The 26,548-nt window shown below is 37.2% G+C and overlaps 1 protein-coding gene across 1 annotated transcript in view; it reads left to right on the forward strand.

The window, feature by feature from the left end:
• Positions 1–26,548, forward strand: part of ZCWPW2 (zinc finger CW-type and PWWP domain containing 2) — a 37,603-nt gene that overhangs the window by 9,607 nt on the left and 1,448 nt on the right. Inside the window, 5 exon segments of the mRNA XM_032237522.1 lie at positions 6,955–7,035; positions 7,037–7,069; positions 9,276–9,331; positions 13,649–13,716; positions 25,468–25,589. Coding sequence (XP_032093413.1) covers positions 6,955–7,035; positions 7,037–7,069; positions 9,276–9,331; positions 13,649–13,716; positions 25,468–25,589 — 360 coding nt within the window.

A 26,548-nucleotide genomic window follows, 5' to 3' on the forward strand; every position in this document is an offset into this window, starting at 1 on the left:
ATTTAATATATGGATAAATGAAATATGATAAAATTATATTTCAGTGTCATCCCTACATATGCTGATCTCAGCCAAACCATTTTGTTCAAGTGCTGTGCTGTATTAAATGTTATTTTCAAATTCTGGCTGCACATTTGGTAAGTTGTTTTGTTACGGGGTCCCCAATGGATCATTGGTGTAGTACAAAGGTGTCAAACTCATGCCGTCATGATGGAGTTATGTGATGTATTAGAACTTTTTTCTTCTTTGCTAAACTGGGCATGGATCTGGCCAGTGCATGAAGCATCCGGCTCGCAGGTTGGGAGTTTGACAACCCTGGTTTAATATATAGACCGAGGTACCTGTCTCTCACCCTGTTATACAAGCAATACTCAAATAGGATGTGAGCCAGGTATTCTACCTCTTGTCAGCTCTGGAGGCCATCTTTTTCTTTGGAACTTTAGGACTGCCACACTTAGGGCTGTGGGAAACGGGGAGAGGGGATTACATGGAATGGTAGAGATATAGAGCCATAACAACATTCTTTTCTTTGGGAGTTATTCAGCCTGCAGCTGGAGTGGCATGACTGAGGAGCATCTCCAGTTAGAACAGTAGAGTGATTGGATTATGTGATGAACATGTGGGCGCAGGGGGAGGGACTTTGACTTTCTTTTGGTTGAGGTTTTCCCAAATGTGCCAATATGACATCTCTAATAAAATTGAACTTTGAGGAACTTCTAGCCTCAGAGTCTTCTTTCATTGGGGTTGTTACTTAGAACCCTGACACCTCTGCCACTCTGCAAATGCAGAGACGTCCATTATAGGGTATAGAATGGAATCTCCTGTATCTGACCCTTGTGTAAAACTCGCATAAATATCTCCCTAAGATATTTTAGCAGTTGTAACTTTAAATAGCTGTCTATTTTAAAAGTATACTTGTATTTGTTCAGCCATTTCAAGTTACCAACCTTACTAAGGATAGCTATATCATTTTGCACTTCTATATCTTTAATTCTTTGGGCCGCTCTTTTTTTAGCTTGTTTCCCTGTTACGCAAGAGACAGGAGGGTCACAGCCACTTACAAAATGTATCAGTTTAGTGATCCAAGAGATTTGTGATTGTGATTTTATCTGCTCTATAAGCATAACTTGGGAGTCTATCAGTTTCCATTTTGTTAATTTTGTGCCAGTAGTTATATGCTCTAATTTTGGATAGCACATGAATTGTATAAATCCCAATTCAGCTCTGCAGCAGATGTCCTTAGGTCTACATCCCAAATACATCTCAAGTGCTGGGACTGTGTTTGTTCTAATGCTGTGGTCGAATATAGATACCAAACTTCTGTTCCATACAAAAGCATATGGGTAATCTTAGCTTTATATACTTTAATTAATAGGGCTAAAGACCAATATGTAGTACAGAAAAACAAAAGAATAGAAAAATTGACTTCCCCTTTCATCACAATAAGTATACAATTCTATGCATTTTATTTTTTCTTAAACTACAAAAAATTATCTCTTCTCGTCATATCTCATTACTTACCTATAATCAAGTCCTTAAAGTCTGATCAGCAAATGTCCATTGAAGGTTACCAGAGATAACAATGAATCTATTTTAACCTTGATCAAATAAACCAATCTTATACTTCTTCCATTTATTTTTAACAACCTTAATCTATAATTCCTTCAAATAACCCTAGAACTTTATTTCTTTTCATTTTCTCCCATCACAAAATTCTTTAAATTCAATGTGTCCTTTTTAAATTTAATATAGAAAAGTTATTCATCTTTTGTTTGTTATTTCTTTTGTTATATCTCTTTTAATAGTTAACACATCAGCCATTTAATAGTTAAGACATTTATAATCAATGTAACAGCTTTTTCCCTATCATTTTTATAGCTTGTCATTTTTAAACCCACTTTTAGGTCAGTCTCAGTCTTGTCTGATGAAACTTGTTTCTCTTCCATAATATTTTCAGAAGACACTATTTATAATAGAAGACACTCTTAAAATTAACTTAAAATTAAAATCCAAAAACCTGCCTCCATTTGAAGCCCTCAAAATTGCAAAACAAAGGCTTATAGCACTGGCTACCAGATTAAGGAGAAACACTAGAGAATAACAGAATAGCAGAATTAGAAGGGCCTTGGAGTCCAATCCCCTGCCCAAGCAGGAGACCCTGCACCGTTGGATGCTTACAAATATCCTTTAATATATCTGATTTTCTAATACTGAAATTGACTACAAGTTCTCCAGGCAGTTGCTTTTCATCAGGAGACTGCAAGACAGAAGTCTCTGATTGGTCTGGGAGATGAAGAAATGCCATTTTCACTCAAATATTTTCAGCACCTTTATGGGCACAGGATTCACGTATTTCCATTTATAATCAGTTTTGGAAATTGCCTATTAACTCTTTTTCAGGTACTAGGAACCTTTGGATTGTCTAATTAAAAACATTGGGTGATTTTTCTTCAATTTTAGTAAAATAAATTTTAAATAAATTTTATATATACACTGTTGTAGCAGCTAAATAGCATAGTGGTTAGAAAACTGTCTTTGATGGGGGAGACTGGGGTTCAAATCCCAGCTGATACCTACATTATCAATATATCCACTCTGAAAAATGATATTAGTGGTTAAGATTAAGGCAATTCAAACAGAAGTGAGTGAAGTAAAGCTTGGCTACCAAAAAAATCCAAGAACCTGACTCCATTTGAAGCCCTCAAAATTGCAAAACAAAGGCTTACAGCACTGGCTACCAGGTTAAGGAGAAACACTAGAGAATAACAGAATAGCAGAATTAGAAGGGCCTTGGAGTCCAATCCCCTGCCCAAGCAGGAGACCCTGCACCGTTCCAGATAAGTGGCTCTCCAGTCTATTCTTAAAAGCCTCCAGTGATGGAGCAACCACAACTTCTGAAGGCAAGCCGTTCCACTAGTTAATTGATTTCACTGTTAGGAAATTTCTCCTTAGTTCTAGTTGCTTTTCTTTTGGATTAGTTTCCACCCATTGTTTAGAGATGCAGAGACCAATAAGATGAATGCCCTGTTTTCCAAAAAACTATCCAAGGTATACTCCCAATTTTATTGCAGAACAGTAGAGTCAGAAACTGAACAGTACTGGAAGAACAGCAGAAACTGAAATAATACTTGAAGAACATATAGGAGAAAGAGAAAACACATAACACTAGTGCAAACTGGCTGCAGGACCTGATAGCAGACCACAGTAATCTGCCAGAGCAGGAACCAATTACCACCACAATGGTAAAAATCTGCAGCAAATCAAGAACACGAAGAGCTAATTTTTTTTTAAGGAAACATGTATATGGCTCATGAGGTATCTCAAATTTTTAAATAGATGGGATGTAAATTGCAATTAATTAAACATTCCTATTGAAGGACCAAAAAATTAAATTGGGCTAAAAAACAAGTAACTGCAGATTTATGCATGTTCAAAGATATTAATTAATTAATATTGGTGAATATGTGGATGACAAATATTTATAGAATTGACCCGAATAGTGATTTATCCATTGTAGTGATGCATCGTTAATTTAAATTCAAAATAGTACCAAGAAAAACACCTAAATAGCCAAGAAATTATGCAACATGCAGTAGAATGCAATTCATGTTTAATTTAACTGAAATTTAACAGATATTTATGGAAAGTGCCATTTTATTGTATGAAAATTTTAATGGAACAAAATATTTTTCAGCAGCTTTATATTTCTACTCTTAATCTATTTTAACTAAATAACATATTTTATTATGTTTCAGTCATATTATTTTAGGATAACAAAAAGGGGTCCTTGGTTATATCTGAGCTTGGTTGTTTTCTTGCAGATGTTTTATTACCCAAACTAGTATAACATCATCAGAATAATAATGTTCCACCACAAGGTGGCAGACTTTGATTAATAAATTGAATTTCTGTTACCTAGGTTCCATATTTTTTTCTTCTTTATTACAAACTTATTGTATGTTAGTATTATATTGAAAATGATTTGATGTCTGCAAAAATTGTATCATAATTTTAAAGTGTGCATTATTTACAGAGTTATTGTGAAGTTATTCAAGCACTAATGTGTCCTCAACGGCTCTATCTATGTAATGTTCACTAGAGCTTTCTTTCAAAAGCAAGTCCCCCCCCCCTTCCTCGCTAGATCAAGATACTCAAGCCAGCTGCTATTTAGCATATTTCACAAAAATCAATATGATTTTTTACAAAATCACTAGAAATAAGGAATAATTGTTTTTATTTTGGCCAGTACATCTTGCAATGATTGAAACTGGCAGTTCCCTTATTTTGTTAGCATAGCACTAACCAACACTGATATGTTTTAAGAGAATTGTTATTTATTCATTACTTAATAATTGGATAATATAAATGATATTTTCCTTGATAATCGGGTATTATTTTCCTGAAAAAACTGTATTAAAGTTATTCATTTCATAGGAAACCCTAGGCTAGCACTTTTTAAAATATCAGTAACATATGAAATGCTGATAATTGAGAAGTCTGAAAAATATTGATCTGTGCTTTTATTACTTAACAGTAGATAACATACTACATTAGGTATAATTATAAAAGAAGCAGGCATTATATAAAGTCACGGAACTTGGAGTTTCTGTGCAAGACTTTTTAAAAACTTATTCACAGAAGTGATGCTGCAGCACACACTAATAATAAACATAAAATCTCACAACTCATCCTAATTATCAAAACTTTGTACAGCACACCTGGCTATAGTTAGATGACTCATAGTCTATTGTATTAACCCAATCTTTTTCATTTGTGTGACACAGTGAATCATATATTATTAGATAAATGCACATAACACACAGGTTTATAGTTCAATATGTTATTTTCCTAAAGCTATGGATGGAGAAAAATATTGCCAACTTAAAAGAGATTTAAGATTAAACATTATTTTAAAACAAGAAGCTGGACAGTATGTCAGGTACCAGAATAGCAAGGCAGGTAAGGAGAAAAGTATACAATACAACTCTTACAAAGTAAAGACATTTAAATAAATGCATCTTTGTATAATCTTAACTTGCTTTATTAGATAACTTTAATGTAACAAAATCTAAAAGATTTCTAAGTTTCTTCATTGAGCAAGTTAGATATTGTCAGATATTGTTGAAGAACAAAGAAAGTCCGCTAACATAATACTTCATTTGTAAGGATTCAGAATGTAAATGTGTTTTTATTGGTCATATTTATTTTAAAAATCAAATGAATTAAAGTTAATATGTTTGTTTTCAAATTATTCATACAACAATGCAAAATTATGTAAATAGAAGCAAGTGTAGAAATCTAACAAAACATTCCAATTTATTGTAATTTCACTTGATATTTTTTAGTTGAGAGGTTATAAACGTGATTTTTTTCCCCTGTTTTTGTTGCTTTACCTTTTGTTTGATTCATTACATAGCAAATATATCAGCTAGTTTCCCCTATTTAAAAAAAAATACCTGGAATATTAAGGAGTTTATGAATTAAAGGAATGCTAATATTTAATTTTGCTGAAGATTTCACTGAGAGGAATAAATATGAGACAAAATAACAGCATTCACCTGACTATGGCTTGAATGTCAGAAAAATAAAATAAATTGTACTAGAAATATTTGATATCACAAAGTAAATATTAAACTTGTTTAAATCATATGTACTTTGGCTCAGATAACCAATAACTGGATGGGTAGTAATTAAAAAATGTGAGTATATAATTAGCTCAAAACTGGAACAATTGTCAAAACATATACAATAGCTAAAGTTACCTTCTGTTTTCTGTATTTCCCAGAATAAATATTAAAAAGTGTGGATTCTATTTTTTTCCATACAGACTGATATGGCCCCATATCTTTCCACAGGGGAAATATCTAATTGAAACTCGTATACTGTAGTCCAGAGTCTGTTGATAACATGATGGTAAAAATAGAAGTATTAATAACTTCTAACCCATTATAATTTTTGATTTCTGCATAAGTAGTAGCTCAGTACTGGATTCAGCTGTTAATGCCTAGCAACAAACTAAAGACATTTCTGTTCTGTAATGCTCTGAGCTTAAATAGCTTTGTAGTCTAGGTTGTGAACCTGAACACTTACAAACAGTAAATGTTTATTTCAGATATACTACATGTTGCAGTACATCTTTTGATGTGTAAGTACTGCACTGCATTGTAAAATGTTTCTCACAAGCTCTGACCATTCAAGAAATATTATGATATAGTACACTGTACAGATATTCTATTTCCTTATATTGAATTTTTAATCATTTCCCATATGTCATCGGAAGCTGAACCCTTTCTCATTAGGCATTCTTTTTTCACAGTTTTCTTTTCACTTCAGAAAATGTATTTGTAACTCATTCAAAACAAATCAATGTTTATCAAGCTGACCAGAGATAATACAAAATTAAAAATAGACATATTAGTGGATTACTTCCTATATCTCTATAAAAACTTTATTGATATAAATTTCTGTAGATATATTTTATAGTGAATTGTTTGTAGCTGACCTAAGAATCTACTGTGTAAATATGTTAACCTTATTAACCATAAGATCCAGTTGTAAAGAGAGTTACTATCTACAAGAAATGCTGTAAGTTTTATGTTTGAGCCAAAAAAAGCAAATATCCTTTCCTTTGTTTTAAAAAGAAAAAGGGCTTTTCTTTAATAGCACCTCAAATTTGTTACACAAGCTCATGTTCTCTGTCTCTGACTCTTTCTTTACTCCCCACCCACAGTTTCCCAAATTAAAATAATGCCTTTTTCTAAAATTAAAATAATTTGAAGTTTAACTTAAATTGCATGTTCATTGTTTCTGTAGTTGTTATATATGTGTAACTAACACATGTATTGCAAAAAATTATTTTTTTGCATTTTATGCTGAGAAATGTAGAAAAATAATGATGTACATAATATAAATTACTAATATAGCTGGATATATATTTATATTTATATTTCTTAGACAGCGGTATGTAAGAAGAGAAAAACCTGGTATGAAAGTGCATTTGAAGAGGCAAACAAATTACTTGCTTGTACTACTCAGCAAAGGCTTGACATATGCTACCTATCAAAAAAAGGTACAATTATCTGGCCTTTTATTTGTTATACACAAACATTCGAATTTTTATTTGTGCAAATATTTTCCTAGGAATTGTGGCATAAATTAATGATAGTATCTTTACAAAATACTAATACTGCTAGATACCAATGATTTCTCCATCAAATCAATAGAAGTTTCATAAATAAAAGAATAAATAAATACTCAGCTCAGAATAATCCGTGTTATTCACTTAAAAACATTGTACATGATGGATGTTTTAATGAAATACAAGTTCCTACAACTATATCTCTGTAATGATCAATATACTCTATAAAATATCTTTGGGTACTTACCACAGACATCAGGATCTATTTATCATGTAAGATTAACAAAGTTCTGAATTGGACCATGTTCCTCCAGCAAACATGGTATCACAGCCCACTATGTGATAGTTGAGTAGTTTCATTGTAGATTCCTATTTCCATAATACTTTTATTATAACATAAGAATTTAGCACAGATCAAAAACAATCATATAAAATCTTTTGTAAGTCATTATGATTCAAATGTTTCTTAATTATCCTTATAATGGTTTTTAGATACATTAAATGACAAAGAAGCCAAAAGAAAAACTGATAAAATAGAATGTAGGAAAATGGTAAGATTTAAATATAAATTCTTACAATTTTAACTGAATACGGACTTGCTTTGCAATATTTGTTTTAGCTGTTCTTTCTAAAGGGCAGTATTATTATATCAATTTGTATTGATAAGAAATGTGTGTGTTTGATTAATTTAATAACTTACTAATTTTATAAGCATTTTATGTTAGAATGAAAATGGATATAATTAATTCATTTTATTATTCTATGCTTCATAATAGTTTAATGAAACCTGTTTGATTTTAGATGAGGAAAGTGAAAGTGAATAAATACCTGAAGAAAAATACTATATTTAGTATAGTAACTATAACTGGTATGGCATAGCCTTTGAACATCATTTCCACTATTTTTTCTGTGATATAGATTAGACGCCAGAAGCTTCAGGCTCATTTAATCTCCTATATAAATAGCCAAGAGAGTTTCAAAAACTTTTATTGCATAGTTTATCATCTGATTATTCTTGTGACAAACTGATTTTTAATTAATTTAACATAAGCTAATTCAGTTATAAATTATTGTTTTTTTTGGTGTATAAGACACACAGGAAGGTTTTGAAGAGGAAATTTTTTTTTAAAAAAGTTTTTGCGCCCTGCAAACCTCCCCAAAACGGCCCATTTTTTGCGAAAATAGGCCCGGTTTTTCCCCAAAAAAAGGCATGAATAGCCTTTAGGGAGCTTGCAGAGTGCTGGGGGGGAGGGGGGATGAGCAAATAAATGTGTGCATTTTTTTGTAAAAAAGGGGGGGGCATGGATAGTTTTTAGGAAACTTAGAGTGTTCCTGGGGGTTGGGGGATTAAATTGAGCAAAAAATTGGGTGTTTTTTGCTTATTTCTGCCCTCCCTAGTCCCAAGAAGCTCTCTAAAAGCTTCCTAGAGGCTCTGCAGGGTCATTTAGGTGAAGGAGGCTGGGTTTCTGCAGGCAAAAAATGCTATATTCGGTGTATAAGACGCACCCAGATTTTCAGCCTCTTTTTTGAGAGGAAAAAGGTGCGTCTTATATTCCAAAAAATACGGTAATCATATGTCAGCTATAATTAGCCAAAGTTGTAGTTTGGATATACAAGAAATTGTGATTATCTAACCATGAGAAAAGAAAAAAATTCTTCCAACACCAGTGGTGGGTTCCTACAGGTTCAGGCAAAATGGTAATGGTTTGGCAGCCTAGGTCCCTGGAATCAGCGACCCAGGTCTACCACGCCCCTGAATTGGATCTCCACCATCTTGTTTTTTGGTTCTGCGCATGCACACAACAATTTTAATTGTACCGCACATGCCCATGCAGTGTGCATCAGGCGTACACACACACATGTGGTGCGCACACGTGGTGCACACACATGAGCAAATCAGCAGTAGTGCCTGCCAGAACCCACCCCTGTCCAACATCCTATTTTATAATACATGTAAAAGAAAAATACAAGGCTGAAATAAAATGAGTGAACTTACCCATCAAATCTGATTTACAAATGATCAAAAATAACATCATTGGTGGAACAGCTGTTGAAATTAAAAAGGTAAACTATATACTTCTGAAACTGTTGACTGCCATTAAATATACTGTGTATTCAAAAATTATCTATTTTTCAGATTAAAAGTTATACAAAAAAATGTGGGAAGAAAATTAGCTGCAGAAATGAAAGAAAGTAAGTTTCTTTGGTTATACTCTATTGGTCTTAAAATATTGTGATTTTCACTAGACAAGGAAAGATACAAAAATATGGATAGTGAATTCATATATCTTGATTTTTCCAAGATATAAGAACTATATCTTTTATTTATTTAAATATACTTAGTCTGCCCTATGATTAAAATGTTTAGTGTGATATGCAACATATTACAATGAAGTGATTAAATAAATAAATCAACACTATATTTCAGTATCAGCAAATCAAATCAGCCATCAAAAACTGTTAAAATTCATAGGAATCCACTATTTTAGTATGGCATCTAATATACATTAAATTCATATCCAATAGCTAAAAATCCCTATCTCTAGGTTTCACTCACTTTATTTCAAAAGCACACTAAACATGATAGAATGTTTACATCCAGCATAGTATATCATGCTGTTCCATCTTGTATCATGTTCCATTCTTCAAAAGGATTTTACAGGATGCCAGGAATCTATCTTCAAATCTTAGTTCTATAACTTCCAAAAAGTTCTTTGGCTTAGTATATTGCTGGGCAATGAATGTGCCTGCTGTTCATGCCATGTGAATGTATTAATGAACCACTTCCTGGTTGACCAGACTGAAGAATTGCTATACAGAAGAAAATAATACAGGGATGTTAGCATAATTCAGTGGTGGATTTCAAAAAAAAATTAGAAGCTATTCTGTAGGTGTGACCTGTTTTGTGGGAGTGGCTCGGTGATCATGTGACTGGGTGGGCATGGCCAAATGTGAAGCTCACTTAACAACGCTCTTGCTTAGCAACCAAAATTTTGGGGTCAATTGTGGTCGTAAGTTCTCTTTCTTTTTCTTTCTTTCTTCCTTTCTTCCTTTCTTTCTCTTTCTCTCTCTTTCTCTTTCTGTCTCTCTCTGTCTCTCTGTGTCTGTCTGTCTCTCTCTTTCTCTCTTTCTCTGTGTGTGTCTCTTTGTCTCTCTCTCCCTCCCTCCCTCCCTCTCTGTCTCTCTCTGTCATTCTCTCTGTGTCTGTCTGTCTGTCTCTCTCTGTGTCTCTTTGTCTCTCTCCTCCCTCCCCCATCTCTGTCACTCTGTGTGTATGTATGTGTGTCACTCATTCTCTCTGTGTGTGTCTCTCTCTCTGTCTCTCTATCTCCCCCCTCTCTTCGTCTCTCTCTGTCACTCTGTGTGTGTGTGTGTCTGTCTGTCTGTCTCTCACTCACTCACTTAACCACTCACTCTGTGTCTCTCTCTGTGTGTGTCTCTTTCTGTTTGTCTGTCTCTCTCACTCTTCCTCCCTCCCTCCCCCTCTCTGTATCTCTCTCTGTCCCTCTCTGTGTGTCTGTCCATGTCTCTCTGATTCTCTCTCTCTCTCCCTCTCTCTCTCTCCCTCTCTCTGCCTCTCTCTGCCTCTCTCTGCCTGTCTGTCTCTCTCACTCACTCACACACAGAGACACATGCATACTGTGGTCACCTTGTTGAGTGTTCCAATCATATTTGAAACACTCAACAACTGGCCTTCATTTATGTTTTATTGCAGCATTCTGCAGTCATAGGACAAAAATATATGGTTAAAAGTACCTGGCAGCGGCATTTTTCCCTGGGGGGCTCCACAGAACATCCCAAGACTGATGCCACCACATCTGCCCTCTTCAGGGACAGGGTCTCTTCAGATGGACGAAGCCCTGCTGGTCCCCTCACATTCCTCATCTTCCAGCCGTGGCCCCATGCTGTGGAAAACACAGGCAAGCGCACATCCTGCACAATTACAGCCCGGAGCAGGACCAAAGCCCCTCTCCCAACTGGCCCTTCCTCCCTCTGAGGGCTTCGGAGGGAAGATTCTGCAGGAGCCCTGATGAGTGAGAACAAGTTCCCACCATTACAAAGTCTCCAAGGCTGTAATTGTACGGTGTGTGCACGCACGCCTACGTTTTCCACGGTGTGGAGCCGCGGTGTGGCTCTCCGCGGCCAGCGATGACTCCAGAGCCCATCTGGGAAGATGAGGAATGCAAGGGGAACCCCACCCCCCGTGGATGGGCTCCAGAGTCATTGCCAACCACGTAGAGCCATGCCACAGCTCCTGTTCCTTCTTCAGCTGCTGCACAAGCCCACGTGGCATGCGCTGCCCTCTTCTCTCTGACAGCTGCCTTGTTTCCAATGGAGGGGGTGGGGAATGGACACTTTGCATGGATTTCCCACCCCCTATTGGTAATGAGGTGGCTGTTGGCGGGGCAAGCCTGGTGCAGACAGGCGGGGTATGTGAGCAGCAACTGGGCGGGCGGGGGAGTGTGCAAGGGAGCAGGCCATGGGAGGGAACATTCCGGTATGTGGCCTCCAGAAGAACGGGTGCCAGAAGACACGCTAAATTTGACGAACGGGTACACGCATACCGGTGCATTACCCTGAAGCCCACCCCTGTCATAATTGATACCACAGTCTTGTCCTTGCAGCTGAACAACCAACTAGTTTTAATGGAAAGGTACACTATATTAACACTTAATGAGACTAGTGCAACTGTCCCTAACCTTTGACACTTGGCAGCCTAGCTGTGGGGGAGTGGGGAACTGGGCCACGCAAGCAGCAGGATGGCATATGCGCACAGCTTGACTTGTACAAGTGGCAGGCCAGTGGGCTGGTACGCACATGCATACAGCTTGGCTTGTGCAAGTTGAGCTGCATGTATTTGTGCATGTGTGTGCACGCTGGGTCGCCATGTGCAAGTCGAGCTGCAAGCTTGGATGGCCCAGTTCTGAATAGGACATGGTCTGTAGCGGTTTGCAACCAGGGGTTGTAGACCCCTGAACTAATGCATTCTGGCTTGGAAAAAGGCGGCTGAAGCTTGGGAAGGCTCTGTACAAGGCCTGCATTGGAAAAAGTAATGCCATTGAAAATTCTTAGCAGAATAATTTTGCATGGTAAAGCTTAAAGCCCATGCCCAATTGCTAATAAGAAAGAAGTGAGGGATGAAGTATACTTCTTCCTTACTTCTTCCCTTTTCTGAGTTCTTTCTTACTATAATTAGTTTAAAGGAAACAGTCCATCATAACTCTAATTGTGATAAAGCTTATTTTGGGGGTGTTTTAGCTGGAAAGGCTTCTAGTGCCCTTCTCTCATTTTATTCTTGGCATGATTTCACATATTAGGAAATATTAATTTTCAAGCCTTCTACGGAAGAAAAGAAATGTTAAGTTTGATTCCTACTCCATAGTTACCACTCTTGTATACTGTAGGATTGTGCTCTAAATTAGTAATAGATTTCAGAGGATCTATTATGTATGCAACTAAATCAGAATTCCTCACATTATGCTAATCAACTTAAAAGTTTTATTAACAATTTCAGAAATATTTGAGTGCAGGGCAGAACATAAATTTTCTAATAAATAAATAATGTACATTCCAATGCAATCTGTATCCCCCCCCAAAAAAAAAATGATGAACTATGTTTTAAGGCTTAAAAGGAAATATTTTAATTGAAAGAAATCTTTAACTTAAACCTGAAGAAACCTATATCTAAAATATGCATAATATGAGTTCAATTCATATATTCATAGTGGTTTACCTTTTAAAGTTATATAAAATACATACTTTTCAAGCTGACTTTCAAGAGTTCATTTTGCTACTTTAAGTTATTTTAAACATTTTATGTACAATGTAGACTCTTCAGCTTGATTGACAGACTGGCAACTACATTTCAGGATTTATAGAAAATGTCAGTGACAGAAATCTACTGTATTTTTCAGACTATAAGATGTACTCTACCCCTCAAAAAAAATGGATGGAAATGTCTGGGTCCTATAGAGTGAATATTGCTGAAGCCCTGCCCAGCAAACCTCTTTCTCCTAGCAATCAGTTGCTCATGCTAAATCAGACTGTGCTTAAGCTGACCAGGCTGTGATGTTTGCTGCAAGGAGGCAAATTGCTGGGAGGCAAAGGCAGTTTTTTTTCTTGTTTTCCTCCCCAAAAGCTAGGTACATTTTATAATCCGGGGCATTTTATAGTCTGAAAAATGGTAATTCAATCTAAATAAGCAATATAATTTATAATATGTATAATGCATATTTATAATGCAGACACCCTTTTAAAGTGTGCTTAAAAGAACTAATATGAGTTTTAATAAAATTGTATTGTTCATAAATAGTTATCAATATTTTTATTAGATGAAACATTCATAGAAATAGGTAGCAATCCAAATTCATTCTTAGATTATAATTTACTGTTTTCAGTAGGTCCCAATTTAATTAAGTCTGGATTTTAACTATTTATGTTGTCGGGTTATTTCTACCTATTCTTGATTGTTGATTCAAAACAAATACTAACAACTTTCTCAATTTTCAGGCAAAGAATGTTAACATATCCTTGCAAAATAGCAAGATCAGAAGATATCCTATCAAAAAAAAACCTAGGTTGGTGTTCATATATACAAGTACAGAACTACTATGTACTTTTATGGTATAGAAAGCAGAGCTTGATTTTGTTAAAAAAGGTATTATGTTTATTATGTTTCTCAGGCTACTCTGAAAAAAATAAGATACTGTAAGTATAAAATGTCTGCATAGCTTACCAAGATTCTAAAATATCTGAATATTGAGCTTTAACCTGAAACATTACCTGCATGTAAACACCACAGAATCTGGTTATATTTTCTTCTGAATAGAATGTGTATCATATTGTGCTACAGAATATTACTGTAAAATAAATGTGATTCTAGGAAATATTGTAGGCTCTAAAGCAGAATTTCTTTAAAGTGCTAAATAGCCAGCTGGAGAATTTTGTCACGGAAGTTTCTCTATCTTAAAGTTGCCATTTTGAACTTGTATCAAATATTCCTTAAAAATCAATGTTTTAACGTAACTTATAGAAAACATTAAAAATTATATAACAAAAGATCCATGAAATCTAATTATTGTAAATTGGATGTGTCAAATATATTATTTGAACATTGTTACAAGCTATTTTATTATAAAAATTCAATTGGTCTCATTCGATTTCATGGATATTTTGTTATTTAATTAATATACTAATATTAATTACTATTACTACTACTATTAATATATATATATATAATATATATATGTGAAAGTATATTTTCTGAAAATTCCTCTGATTTAGCATCTTTTATCTATTTCTACTTTCAATGTTAAGATAATTGTTTTTTAGGGTCCCATTGTCCCATAAATTAATTGAGGTTAATTTGTAGGAGTTATGAACTATGAAAGTTCCCAGGTGACATGATCTTTATTTTGAAAATGAAAAAGGCACACCAGTACTAAATCAGATTAGATCAGATCGATCAATCAATCAATCAATCTTTGTTAAGTAAATCTGGCTTTCCCATTTACTTTACTTGTCAGAAAGTTACAAATGGTAATGACATGATCCTATGAATTTTTATTACATGATTATAGAGATGTTGTAGAGTAACAATTGTAAGTAGAAAGCTGTAAATATGATAAACTGGTAGATTTCCCCAACCTATTGCATATAACAAAAAAAATCTAATCACAAAATTTAATTATTGTTAAGTATTTCAGAGCGAAGTAATGTGTCACATAGATAATTAAAATATCAAGGGTGTTTTATAGAATGGTCAAAGCACATGCATTTATTTGGGCTAAAGAGTTTAGAAAGATTTAGTTTAAAACTTAGGAAGCATTTTTTTTAAATTTTATGAAATTCTAACATTTTACTGTATATAAAATTATTGTGTATTTTTCTGACACATCTGTTACATCTGCATGCAGTACCATTGCATGTAATTTGCAATTGGTGGAAAAAAAAATATTGACTTGCAAGGTAGTATTTAGATTAGAGATCCTAACATGAATAGATGTGTGAACATATTTGATGTAAAACAGGCCTCTGGTTTCATTTCCTTATTATATGTGAGTATAATGAATGAACGCTTCATGAAAATCAAAGCAAAGGTTTAATTATAAATAAAAGCTAGAAAAAATATGTCATAATATAAAGTGGCAACATTTAGTTTAAATATGAGTGTGTATGGAAATAGGCATTCAGATGCTAATAATATGGCATGAATGGTGATAACTAATGAAGAGCCATTTCCTAATTTTAGGGAAAATGTATAACATTCCCTATGAATGCAAGATTTGGCAAAAAGTTATTCTGTAATGTGATATGAACTGATGCATAAGAGAATAAATAAATACATACATACATACATACATACATACATACATACATACATTCATTCATTCATTCATTCATTCATTCATTCATTCATTCAGTCTTCAAAAGACCCATAATAAATAAAAATCATGATCGTCTCATCACTATCTGCTTACAAAAAGATTGTTTGGAATACCTAGTATAAAACATAAATCTATTTCTGTACAAGCATGCAAATGAATTAATATGAATTCAGTAATAACTTAATTACCAAAGTGAAGGAAAGTGTTCTGAGACTTTCTCTCTTTGCTAATGATTATTCCCTGAATGCTGGTTCAGATTCATAAGTGCAAGTCAGTATGAACAAATTCTTCTTGTGACAACTTTGAATCCACCATCAGTCTTCAAAAGATCGAAGTCATGCATTAGCCTCTCCTCATGCAACATGTGATTGCATGTGTGTGATTGGACACACAAGGAACACACATTCCTTGTGTGTCCAATCACACTTGGCCAATAAAGAATTCTATTCTATTCTATATAGATAGTCCTTGTCTTACAACCATTCTTTAAATGATTGTTCAAGTTACCATGGCACTGAAAAAGAAATTTATGACCATATTTCATATTTACAACTGTTGCAGCATTGATCTTTTTTTTAAAAAAAAATATTCAAATACAGTTGCTTTCTAAACATATATAAAATTAATAATGCAACAACAAGCAATGAAAAGGTTGTTTATAGCACATATTCAGATTAGAGCAGGAAAAATTCAAATTACTCCCTGGAAGAAAAATAAATAAAAGTATAGTGAATGAAGTTGCTATTCTGATTTCTATGTTTAAATATTGTCATTTAAATGCACAAGCATAAAACATATATGTAAACCAGTAGAAAGACAATGAGAATAATATTGGAAAAGTAAAGACTGGGCTAGTCACAATGTCTTGTCCAAGAAAATTTATCAGATCATTAAAATTTATTATATTATTATGAATACACTCTGATGCTAAGGAGTTAGATGTTCAACTCCCCCTCCTAACCTGAAAATAACTCTGTTCCAACTGCCACTTGGATGTGGGTGTGGCCAGCGTGTGACTCATAGGAGATACGACAGGACAGGTTTCTGTGGGGCAAGGCTGAGAGAGAGAAGTGGATAGGATAGGGGAAGATTCTGTGCAGCTGAGAGAGAGAAGGAATAGGAGAGGGGAGGATTCTGTGGGACAAGCCTGAAGGAGAGAAGGGGAGAGGAGAGGCCGATCATAACTACTCATTAATTTTCAAGCTGTAAGTGTCGATTTATCAAGCCTGATCACATAGTTTTGTAGTGGAGCTCGGGTATTCAGTTACTCCTAAATACATTTAAAATCAGTAAAAAAAAGCAGTGGCATGTTATATATTCCTTCTTTATGAGTTCTGCTGGCTCACTGAATGGTAACCTTTCTCTTCTTCAGGAGTCTTCATCTCTTCCCATTTTAAGTCAGTTCCAGGGAATTGAAAGTAACTATGTTCCAAAATAAGCTATTTCAAACTGCAACACCATGAACAGATATGTGTCCATTTACTGCTTATTATAGACAAATTATTCTTCCTTAATAACTATGGGTCTCTAAAAATAGATATTTAAAAAAATTGCTGAAAATATGTTATTGACAGAATATAGAATAACAGAATTGGAAGGGATGTTGGAAGTCTTCTAGTCCAATCCCCAGCTTAGGCAGGAAACCCTACACCAGTTCAGTCAAATGATTATCCAACATCTACATAAAAACTTCCAGTGTTGGAGCATTCACAACTTCTGGATGCAAGTTGTTCCACTGATTAATTGTTCTAACTATGAGGAAATTTATCCTCAGTTCTAAGTTGCTTCTCTCCTTGATTAGTTTCCACCCATTGCTTCTTGTTCTACCTTCAGGTGCTTTGGAGAATAGTTAGACTCCCTCTTCTTTGTGGCAACCCCTGAGATATTGGAACACTGTTATTATGTCTCCCCTAGTCCTCCTTTTCACTAAATTAGACATACCCAGTTTCTGCAACCGTTCTTCATATGTTTTAGTCTCCAGTCCCGTAATCATCTTTGTTGCTCTTCTCTGTACTCTTTCTAGAGTTTCCACATGTTTTACATAGTGGCAATCAAAACTGAATGCAGTATTCCAAGTGTGGCCTTACCAAGAAATTATAAAGTGATATTAATACTGAATGTGATCTTGAGTCTATCCCTCTATTTATGCAGTCTAGAACTGTGTTGGCTTTTTTGGCAGCTGCTGCACACTGCTGGCTCATATTTAAATGGTTGTCCACTAGGATTCCAAGATCCCTCTCACAGTTACTACTATTGAGTAAGCATTTTGTTTTTCTTACCTAAATGTAGAACCTTACTTTTTTCATCAATTTCATTTTGTTAGATAGCGCCCAATATTCACAGTTGTCAAGATCCTTCTGGAGTGTTGGCTATTCCTGCCAGCTTGGTGTCATTTGCAAATTTGATGAGTTCCCCATTTATCTCCTTGTCCAAATCATTGATGAAGATATTGAAGAATACTGGGCCTAAAATAGAGCCTTGGGTGCTCAAGTAGTACTATAGATGCAGTTCCATTGAGTACATGTTGAGTGCAGTTGGTCAGCCAATTATGAATCCATCTGGTGGTGATGCTGTCTAACCCATATTTTTCTACTTTATCTAATAGTAGGTTATGGTCTACTTTAACAAATGCCTTACTGAAGTTCAAGTAAATTATATCGACAGCATTCCTCTGGTCCACTAATTTTATTACTTTATCAAAGAATGCAATAAGATTAGTCTGGCATGATCTGTTTTTGACAAATTATTTTCTTTGCTTCTAGGTGTTCACTAATTCATTGCTTGATTATCTTTTCCAGGATCTTCCCTGGTATTGAGGTCAAGTTGATAGGCCTGTAGTATCCTGGATCTGTTTTTTTCCTCTTTTTTGAAGATGGGAACTACATCCGCTCTTTTCCAGTCCTCTGGCAGTACCCTGGTGCTCCAGGATCTTTGAAAGATATAGTTCAGTGGTTCTGAGATCTCGTCTGCCAGTTTCTTCAGAGCCTTGAAGTTAGATTGGGTAATGGATAGGCACACAAAGGCTACAGTAACAACAGCTCTTTATTGCAAGTAAGGCAAACATCTGGCTGAGGAAGGGTGGAACAGCAGCCCCTTTTAAAGGGGTATGTCAGACCCTTTGACCAATGGGATTTAACCTCTGTTCCCACCGGAACAGAGGATCTTGGTGGAAACCACTGTCGGGGTGGGGGATATCTAACACCCCTTCCCTCTAGGATAGAACAATCCAACTGGTTACATAGTCACGCAGGTAGGCAGTCTTTTGTATAGCTCTTCCTGACCTGCGCAGTTCAGTAGGAGTAGTTTCCTTGGACAAGTCGGACAGACCTGTTTGCCACACAACTCTGCCTGGTGAAAGCTCCTGGAACTTTTCACAGGCCGTGGCTGGAGCTTCTGGAGTTAACTCGCTCGGAGCTTGCTGCGGGCCTGCATCAAAATCAGATAAGTCTTCCGATACTCTCGGGCTTGAGTTGGTCATGGAAGGACTACTATTTTGTTCTGTTTCGGTAGGGCTTTGGCTAACTCGTGTAGGAGTTACCACTGGTTGTTTAAGAGTGGAGTTGGAAATGCGGCTACGGAGTTGGTCAATATGCCTTCTCCAATTTCTACCGTCCTCGAGCTCTACCAGATAGGATCAAGGGCCGGTGATACCTATTACTGTGGCAGGAATCCACAGAGTTCCCCGGCATAATTGTGGGTGTATACCAAATCTCCTATGATAAAAGATCGAATCTTGCTTGTGGAGTCTGTGGGTGATGAGACAGAATAATTGGGGTGTAACCAGTGTAAGTGTGACTTTAAACAGTGCCCCATGAGAAGCTCGGAGGGGCTTCTCCCTGTGGTAGCACTGGGTGTGATGTGCTGGATCAGTAAGTAGTGATCAATCTGTGTTTACCAACCACCTGGGCCCATTCTAGTGAGGCCTATTTTGCAGATCTCACCATTCTCTCCACCTGACCATTGGAGGCCGGATGGAATGGCGCGACCAGGGCATGCCTGATTCCCTGAGATGCTAGGAAAGTCTTGAAAGGCATGGCCGTAAATTAGGGGCCATTGTCAGAGACCAAGACATCGGGCAGGCCGTGCCTGGAGAAGAGTCTCCGTAGCATTTTGATGACTGCTTCTGGCGTAGTGGAGGTCATCAGGACTACTTCTAACCATTTTGAGTACGAGTCTACAACTAGGAAGAATGTTTGAGCCTGTACTGGGCCAGCAAAGTCAATGTGCACCCTGGACCATGATGCTTGTGGCTGCTCCCACTCCTTAGCGGGTGCTAATGGGGGAGACGGTCTGGATTCCTGGCACAGTGTGCAGGTAGCCACCCATTCTTCAATCTCCCTGTCCATGTTAGGCCACCATACGTAACTCCTAGCTAGAGACTTCATCCTGACGATTCCAGGATGGCATACATGTAAAGCTTCTAATACTGAAATGCAAGTTTGGTGGGAATAATTACCCAGTCCCCTCACAATAAACACCCATTAACAGCACATTTGGCAAAATACATTTTGAAATCAGCCCCAACAGGCGCCTTGGGCCACCCCCTCCACACCCAGTTCAAAATTTGCTTTATTGTGGGGTCCTTTGCAGAGTGACGTGCAATGTCACTGGATGAAATGTGTCCGGTATCCAGGCAATCAATGAGAAGGACTGGCATCTCAGGGGTGGGGTCGGTGAGAACTTCGGGCAATGGGCAGCGGCTCAAGATATTTGTGTGCCCTAAACTGGAGCCAGGTCGGTGAATGAGACAGTAGGAATAAGCAGCCAGGAAAATAGTCCACCTGGTCATGCGGGGGGATAATGATACCAGAGTGGGGCAATCCCCGGCCAGTAAACCCAACAGTGGCTTGTGGTCCGTAACCAGTTCGAAGACCCGACCGTAAAGGTATTCATGGAACCTCTTTACTCCGGCCACTGCAGCCAAAGCCTCGCAGTCCAATTGGCTGTAGTTCTGCTCAGCGGTGGACAAGGTCCTGGCATAAAATGAATAGGGGCTTGGTTTCCATTAGGCATGTGGTGGCTAAGGACAACGCCAACACTAAAAGGAGAAGCGTCACAGGTTAGCACCAATGGTAGGCTTTGGCTGTATTGAACTAGGAAGGAATCCATTTACAGGAGTCGTTTTACTGTGGCAAACGCGGCAGTTTCGGCTTTGCCCAAGACCACTTCGCGTTCTTGGCCAGGAGGCGATGTAATGGTTCAGCAATGGTGGCTTTCTATTTGAGAAACACGCTGCAGAAATTAAGGAGCCCGAGGAACGCCTGCAGTTTGGTCTGATTGCGAGGTGTGGGGGCGTCCTGAATAGCTTAAATTTTTTGTGAGGTTGGGTGAATTCCAGACCCATCGATCAGGTACCCTAGGAATTCAACCTTTGGTACATTAATCTGGCATTTTTCTTTTTTGAGGCAGAGACCCTTGTCTCTAATTCTGGCCAAAACTGTTCATACGCTTTTTAAAAGTTGCGCCTCATCTGCAGCCAATACCAAGATGTCATCGAAATAGGGGACAACTCCTGGAATCCCCCGCAAAAGCCGTTCCATGACGCTTTGGAACAGTCCCGGGGCGATACTAACTCCAAATTGAAGGCGGTGGCATTTGAATGCACCCCTGTGCGTCACAATGGTTTGGGTCTCCACGGTAGCGCCATCTATTGGCAATTGTTGGTATGCCTGTGCCATATCCAATTTTGCAAAAACTTTCCCTGGGCCAAGCAAATGTAGTAGGTGCTGTATAATGAGTACAGGGTAGGCGCTTTGTTGTAACGCCTTATTAATTGTGCACTTATAGTCCGCGCAGATGCAGACACACCTGTCAGATTTGACAGGTGACACAATAGGAGTCTCCCAGGGTGCATGATTGATTGGCTCTAGGATGCCCTGGCTCACGAGCTTGTCAATTTCTTTGTCAATTTTAGGATGGAGAGCAAAAGGTACTCTCCTGGGTTTTAGCCTAACTGGGGCTATATTGGGGTCCAAGCTAAAAGAGATTAGAGTTCCCTTGTACTTACCAAGACCGATGCCAAAAACATCCTCGAACTCCTTAAAGATGGCTTCAGCGCCAACTCCTTCACTGAGTTGATTCCAGTCACTTCCATACTCAAGGCTTGGAACCAATCAAGCCCAAGGAGGCTCTGTAGGTTGCTACTGACCACCGTCACGGGGAGGTTTTTGCAGAAATGTTTATAGTTCACCCGGAAGGTGCCTTGGCCCACGATGGGGACCTGGTTCCCCTGCACAGGCGGATGTCAGGGTTTCGGAGGTGCTGCTTCTGTAGTTTTGGAATTGCTTGCTTGAGGGCTGACCATGGCATTATGGTCAGTGATGACCCAGTGTTGATCTCTATCTCACATGGAGAGTCCTCAATGTTGACAGAGACCTTCAGCTTTTTGGATCATCTAGAGCAGACTTGTCTTATTGATGTATGATAAGCGACTCTATTGTCAGCTTCTGACTGCCTTGGGTACTTCTGCCAGGTGCCTGGTTTTTGCCTCTGTTGACGGCTTTGTTATTTTTGGGCTGCCTGGTGGTGGTAGGGAAATCACTGCAGCACACCTGGATGATGTGCCCCTTCCGCTTGCAACGCTGGCAAGTTGCTTCGTGGAATCAGCAGTACAGTTGGGCATGGTCTCCTCCACAGCTGGTCAGGGAAGAAATTGCGAATTGAATTTTCGCGCCGGCTTGGTGCTGCTACTGCACATGTAGTAGCTGTCATCCTCCTCGCTTTCTGAGCCCTTGGGCTCAACAGTCTCACGATGTACACGGGTACTTTTCCATGCATCTTGAGGTATGCTTTGGCGCTGTAGAGTCTCCGTTGATTTGCCGGCTGATTCAGACACCCTGGCCTCATCCAATGCGAGTAATCTCCTCTGTAGGGTAATGTCTCGCACGCCGCAAATTATGCGGTCCAGATTCAGTTCATCAAGGTCACAGAACTCGCAGTACACTGCGGCTTTCCGGAGCGCCGCCACATACTCATTGATTGATTCGCCCTCCATCTGGTTTTGGATGTTAGATTCGTGCCAGCGAACGTGCTTGGACAGCTTGGGTGCATAGTGGATCTTCAGGGTCTGTTGTAGTGCAGACCAAGACACTGCTTGGAGCGGTGTCGGTTCCAAGAGGTTTTTCGCTGTTTCGAACACTTCCTGGCCACAGTTACTGAGGAACATGTTCTTCTTATGGCCTTCTGGAATGCTCGTGAGGTTGTTTCCCTCGAGGAAGCAATCAAATCATAGCATGTACGATTCCCAGTGCTTGGTGACCGGATCATATGGAGTTGGTGGTGTGTGCATAGCCATCCTAATTCAATTTTGCCGCTCAGTGATGGCTTGCTCGATGCCGCACAGGCACTCCGGGCTTGATGTATTTGCAGAATGTCTTTTGCTCTTTTTGTTCGCCTAGTTGCCTTCCAATCCCACCTTCGTCGCCAGTGTTAGATCGGGTAATGGATAGGCACACAAAAGCTACAGTAACAACAGCTCTTTATTGCAAGTAAGGCAAACATCTGGCTAAGGAAGGGTCAAACAGCAGCCCCTTTTAAAGAGGTCTGTCAGACCCTTTTACCAATGGGATTAAACCTCTGTTCCCTCTGGAAAGAGGACTTTGGTGAAAACCACTGTCGCGGGGGGGGGGGGGGGGAATATCTAACACTTGGAGTGTAATCCACCCAGTCCTGGTTATTTGAACTTGTCTAGGGTAGACAGATGCTTACCTACTATTTTCTTCCCTATTTTAACTTGTGTTCCTAATCTGTTTTTTGTGGTGCTGTTTTTAATAGGTTGGATTGTTTTTTCCCTTTGTGTAAAGACAAATGCAAAAAATGAGTTAAATGGTTATGCTTTCTCCCTGTTGCTTGTCACCTTCTTGCCACTTTCTCCCAGCAATGGACCAATTGTTTCCTTGATGTTTTTCTTGTTTTTGGCATGGTGGAAGAAGCTTTTTTTTTGTTATTTTTTACTTTTGTCACAAGCTTTTCTTCATTGTGAGCCTTAGCTTTCCTCATTTCATCTTTACAGGCTCGGGCTGTTTGCCAATATTCTGCCTTAGTTATGTGCTCCTCTTTCCACTTTTTATACTTATCCTTTTTGTCTTTCAATTTATCAGAGAGTTATTTATGCAGCCATGCTGGTTTCTTTTGAGACCTATTATTTTTCTTCTTCATTTGTATTGTGCTAGACTGGGCTTTTATAATCTCTCTTTTCAAAATTTCCCAAGCTTCTTGAGTTGTTTTCCCCTTGAGGATTCTCATCCATGGAATCCTTCCCAAGCTCTCTCTAAGTTTATTGAAATTAGCATTCTTAAAGTCCAAGACTCTAGTTTGACTTTGTTCTACTACTTGTGCTTGAATAATGTTGAATACAAATATTGCATGATCACTTGTCCCCAAGATTCCTGTGGCTTCAACACCTTCTATCATTTCCTCACTGTTAGTCAGAATTCAGTCCAATATGGCCGATCCCCTACCTTTTGGGAAACAAAGTTGTCTGCTAGGTTTGTTAGGAACCTGTTGGATCTTCCACTTGGTGCAGAGTTTGTTTCCCAGTTGATGTCAGAGTAGTTAAAATCCCCATTACTATTGTGGTGTGCTTCCTACATACCTTAGATAGCTGACTAGCAAAAAGTTCATCTACTTCCTCTGCTTGGTTGGGTGACCTGTAGTATAGACCAATGGCAATGTCGTTTCTCCCCCCCCCCTTTAATATTGCCCCAAATGCATTCAAGATAGTTCTCATCATTGTTGTGCTCTAGTTCTGTAGAGATGTAGTTATTTCTTGTATTTATTAGTTTTGTATGCCGCCCACTCTCGGAAGACTCCGGGCGGATATATAGTGCAACTCCACCTCCTCTTTTATTTGATCTATTTCTTTTAAATAATTTAAATCCTTCTAGCTGTATGTTCCAATTGTGGGTTTCATCCCACCAAGTTTCTGTAATGGCAATAATATCATATCTGCCCTCATTTACTTGGATTTCTAATTCACCCTGTTTATTCCTCATACTCTGTGCATTGGTGTATAGACATTTGAGTCCATTTTGATTGACCCTGTGTTTACTGTCTGCATAACCTGCATTATGCCTGACTGCCCGTATTTTCTGGCCACTTGTAAGATTTGTGCACATGGTATGGCACTCACTATTAAATGCTTGGTATATGCTTGGTATTGCCTGACAGCAGGACTTAAATCTTACCCGCAGAAACATCTGTGTTATATGCACTGATAACCTTATGAATTTTAGATTGCTGGGGACAGAAATGTTCTGTATCAATTCCCGCTGTTCAGTTTAAATGTTTATCCTGAAAATCTGTGTATAATAGCGTCAACTTCACAGTCCTTACTTGCATTCTTGACTATCTTAAGAATACGCCTCTTGTCTCTACTGGTAGTAGCATCTAGCAGACACCTGACCTCTTTCAAAACCTTCATATCCTTTCCTAAATCTACATCCCTTACAATTGAATCACCAATCAGAAGGTGGCTTCTCTTTTTGGATACCTTGCTTTTCTTGTGTGACTGATGTGCAATATCTGATTCACACTTTCCATTTCAGACCACAATCCTCTGCTTATTTGCATAATCTGCATTATCACAATTACCTTGACCTGTCACTTTAGTGTCCCTATTAAGGTCAACAAAGGGACTATATCTGTTATGCTGGAACACAGCAAAAGCTTTGTGTACGTTTCCACTCAATTAAACTTGGAAACTATCCTGTAATAATTTTTAGAAATTCATTTGAAATTACATATTATTATTATCAGTAGAATAATTTTTAAAATTCATTTTATTTAATTTGTTAGTAAGTTAACATATGAAACATAAACAATTGTAATGATTGCTATTTCCAGTTAATGCCTGTTAATGTAGTTGAATTAAATTAAGCAATCAATAGAATTGTGGTAATATAATTGTATATTTTAATTGTAAATATTGTTGCATGTTTTTAGTTGTAAGAGAGACAAAAATTATACTGAAAGATTTGGACCAAATTCTCAATCAAGTATTAGTCACCTCCAAACCTTTTTTAGAATCATCTGGGAATGGAGAGGCCAATAATGAAAGAAAAGAGGTATGAATTATTAACTTGAAATCCAGAAACTGCTATTAATGGAAAGGAGAATAAAGTGCAATGCATGCTTATCTAAGGGTAAGTCCCATTAAAATCAGTGGGACATAGTTTGAATAAGCACATATGAGACTAGGCTGATTTTCAAATGCATTAGTAAAAATGTTCACTTCAAACATGAAAAGAAAGAATTTCACTGTTAATTTGAGAAATAAAGATATATATCTTTTAAATAAATATATTTTAGTGAATAAATAAAATAGTTATCAGTAGGATACCAGTATACTGACAAGTGAGCATCTTTTTATTTTGGTCATGTCAAAAAACAACTGTCATTTTAATAATATTCTTCCACACTTTATATGTTTTTTAAATGGCAGGAGAAATATGTGACAGTGCAAAAATTTATTTATAAAGAAAGAGAGTGTTATATGAATATATATATTTTTATATTTACTTCTGGACATTTGCCACATACATTAAAAACAATTCCATATAAATTTATTTGTGCTTTATTGAAACAACTTTATATTAATACACATATTGACTATTTCCAGGATTATGTAGAGACCAAAAAGTATGATCATATTCTAAACTGTATATTTTTTAAAAAATATATTATTATTTTTAAAATTGTTTGCTATTAGTAATGTAGAAATCCTACAGCATGTCAGATATATTTACACATTATATATTAATTACATCTGTTATACAATTTTCTAACAAATTCTAGTTGAATCACAATTCACGAAACTGTGTCTATAACAGACCAAATGACTATCAACAGAAACAATTCAAAAATTAATTATGCACTTCATTAATAAACTTGACAATCTATCCAGTACATTAAAACGGATGGATTTTAGATTAGTCCTATTTCTTTAATTTGAATATCTTAATAGATCTGGATCCAGCCCAGAATTTGAAAGATCATATTTCCATTAAGAAATAGTTAAATTATT

The sequence above is a fragment of the Thamnophis elegans genome, chromosome Z, assembly GCF_009769535.1.
Source record: "Thamnophis elegans isolate rThaEle1 chromosome Z, rThaEle1.pri, whole genome shotgun sequence".
NCBI lineage: Eukaryota > Metazoa > Chordata > Lepidosauria > Squamata > Colubridae > Thamnophis > Thamnophis elegans.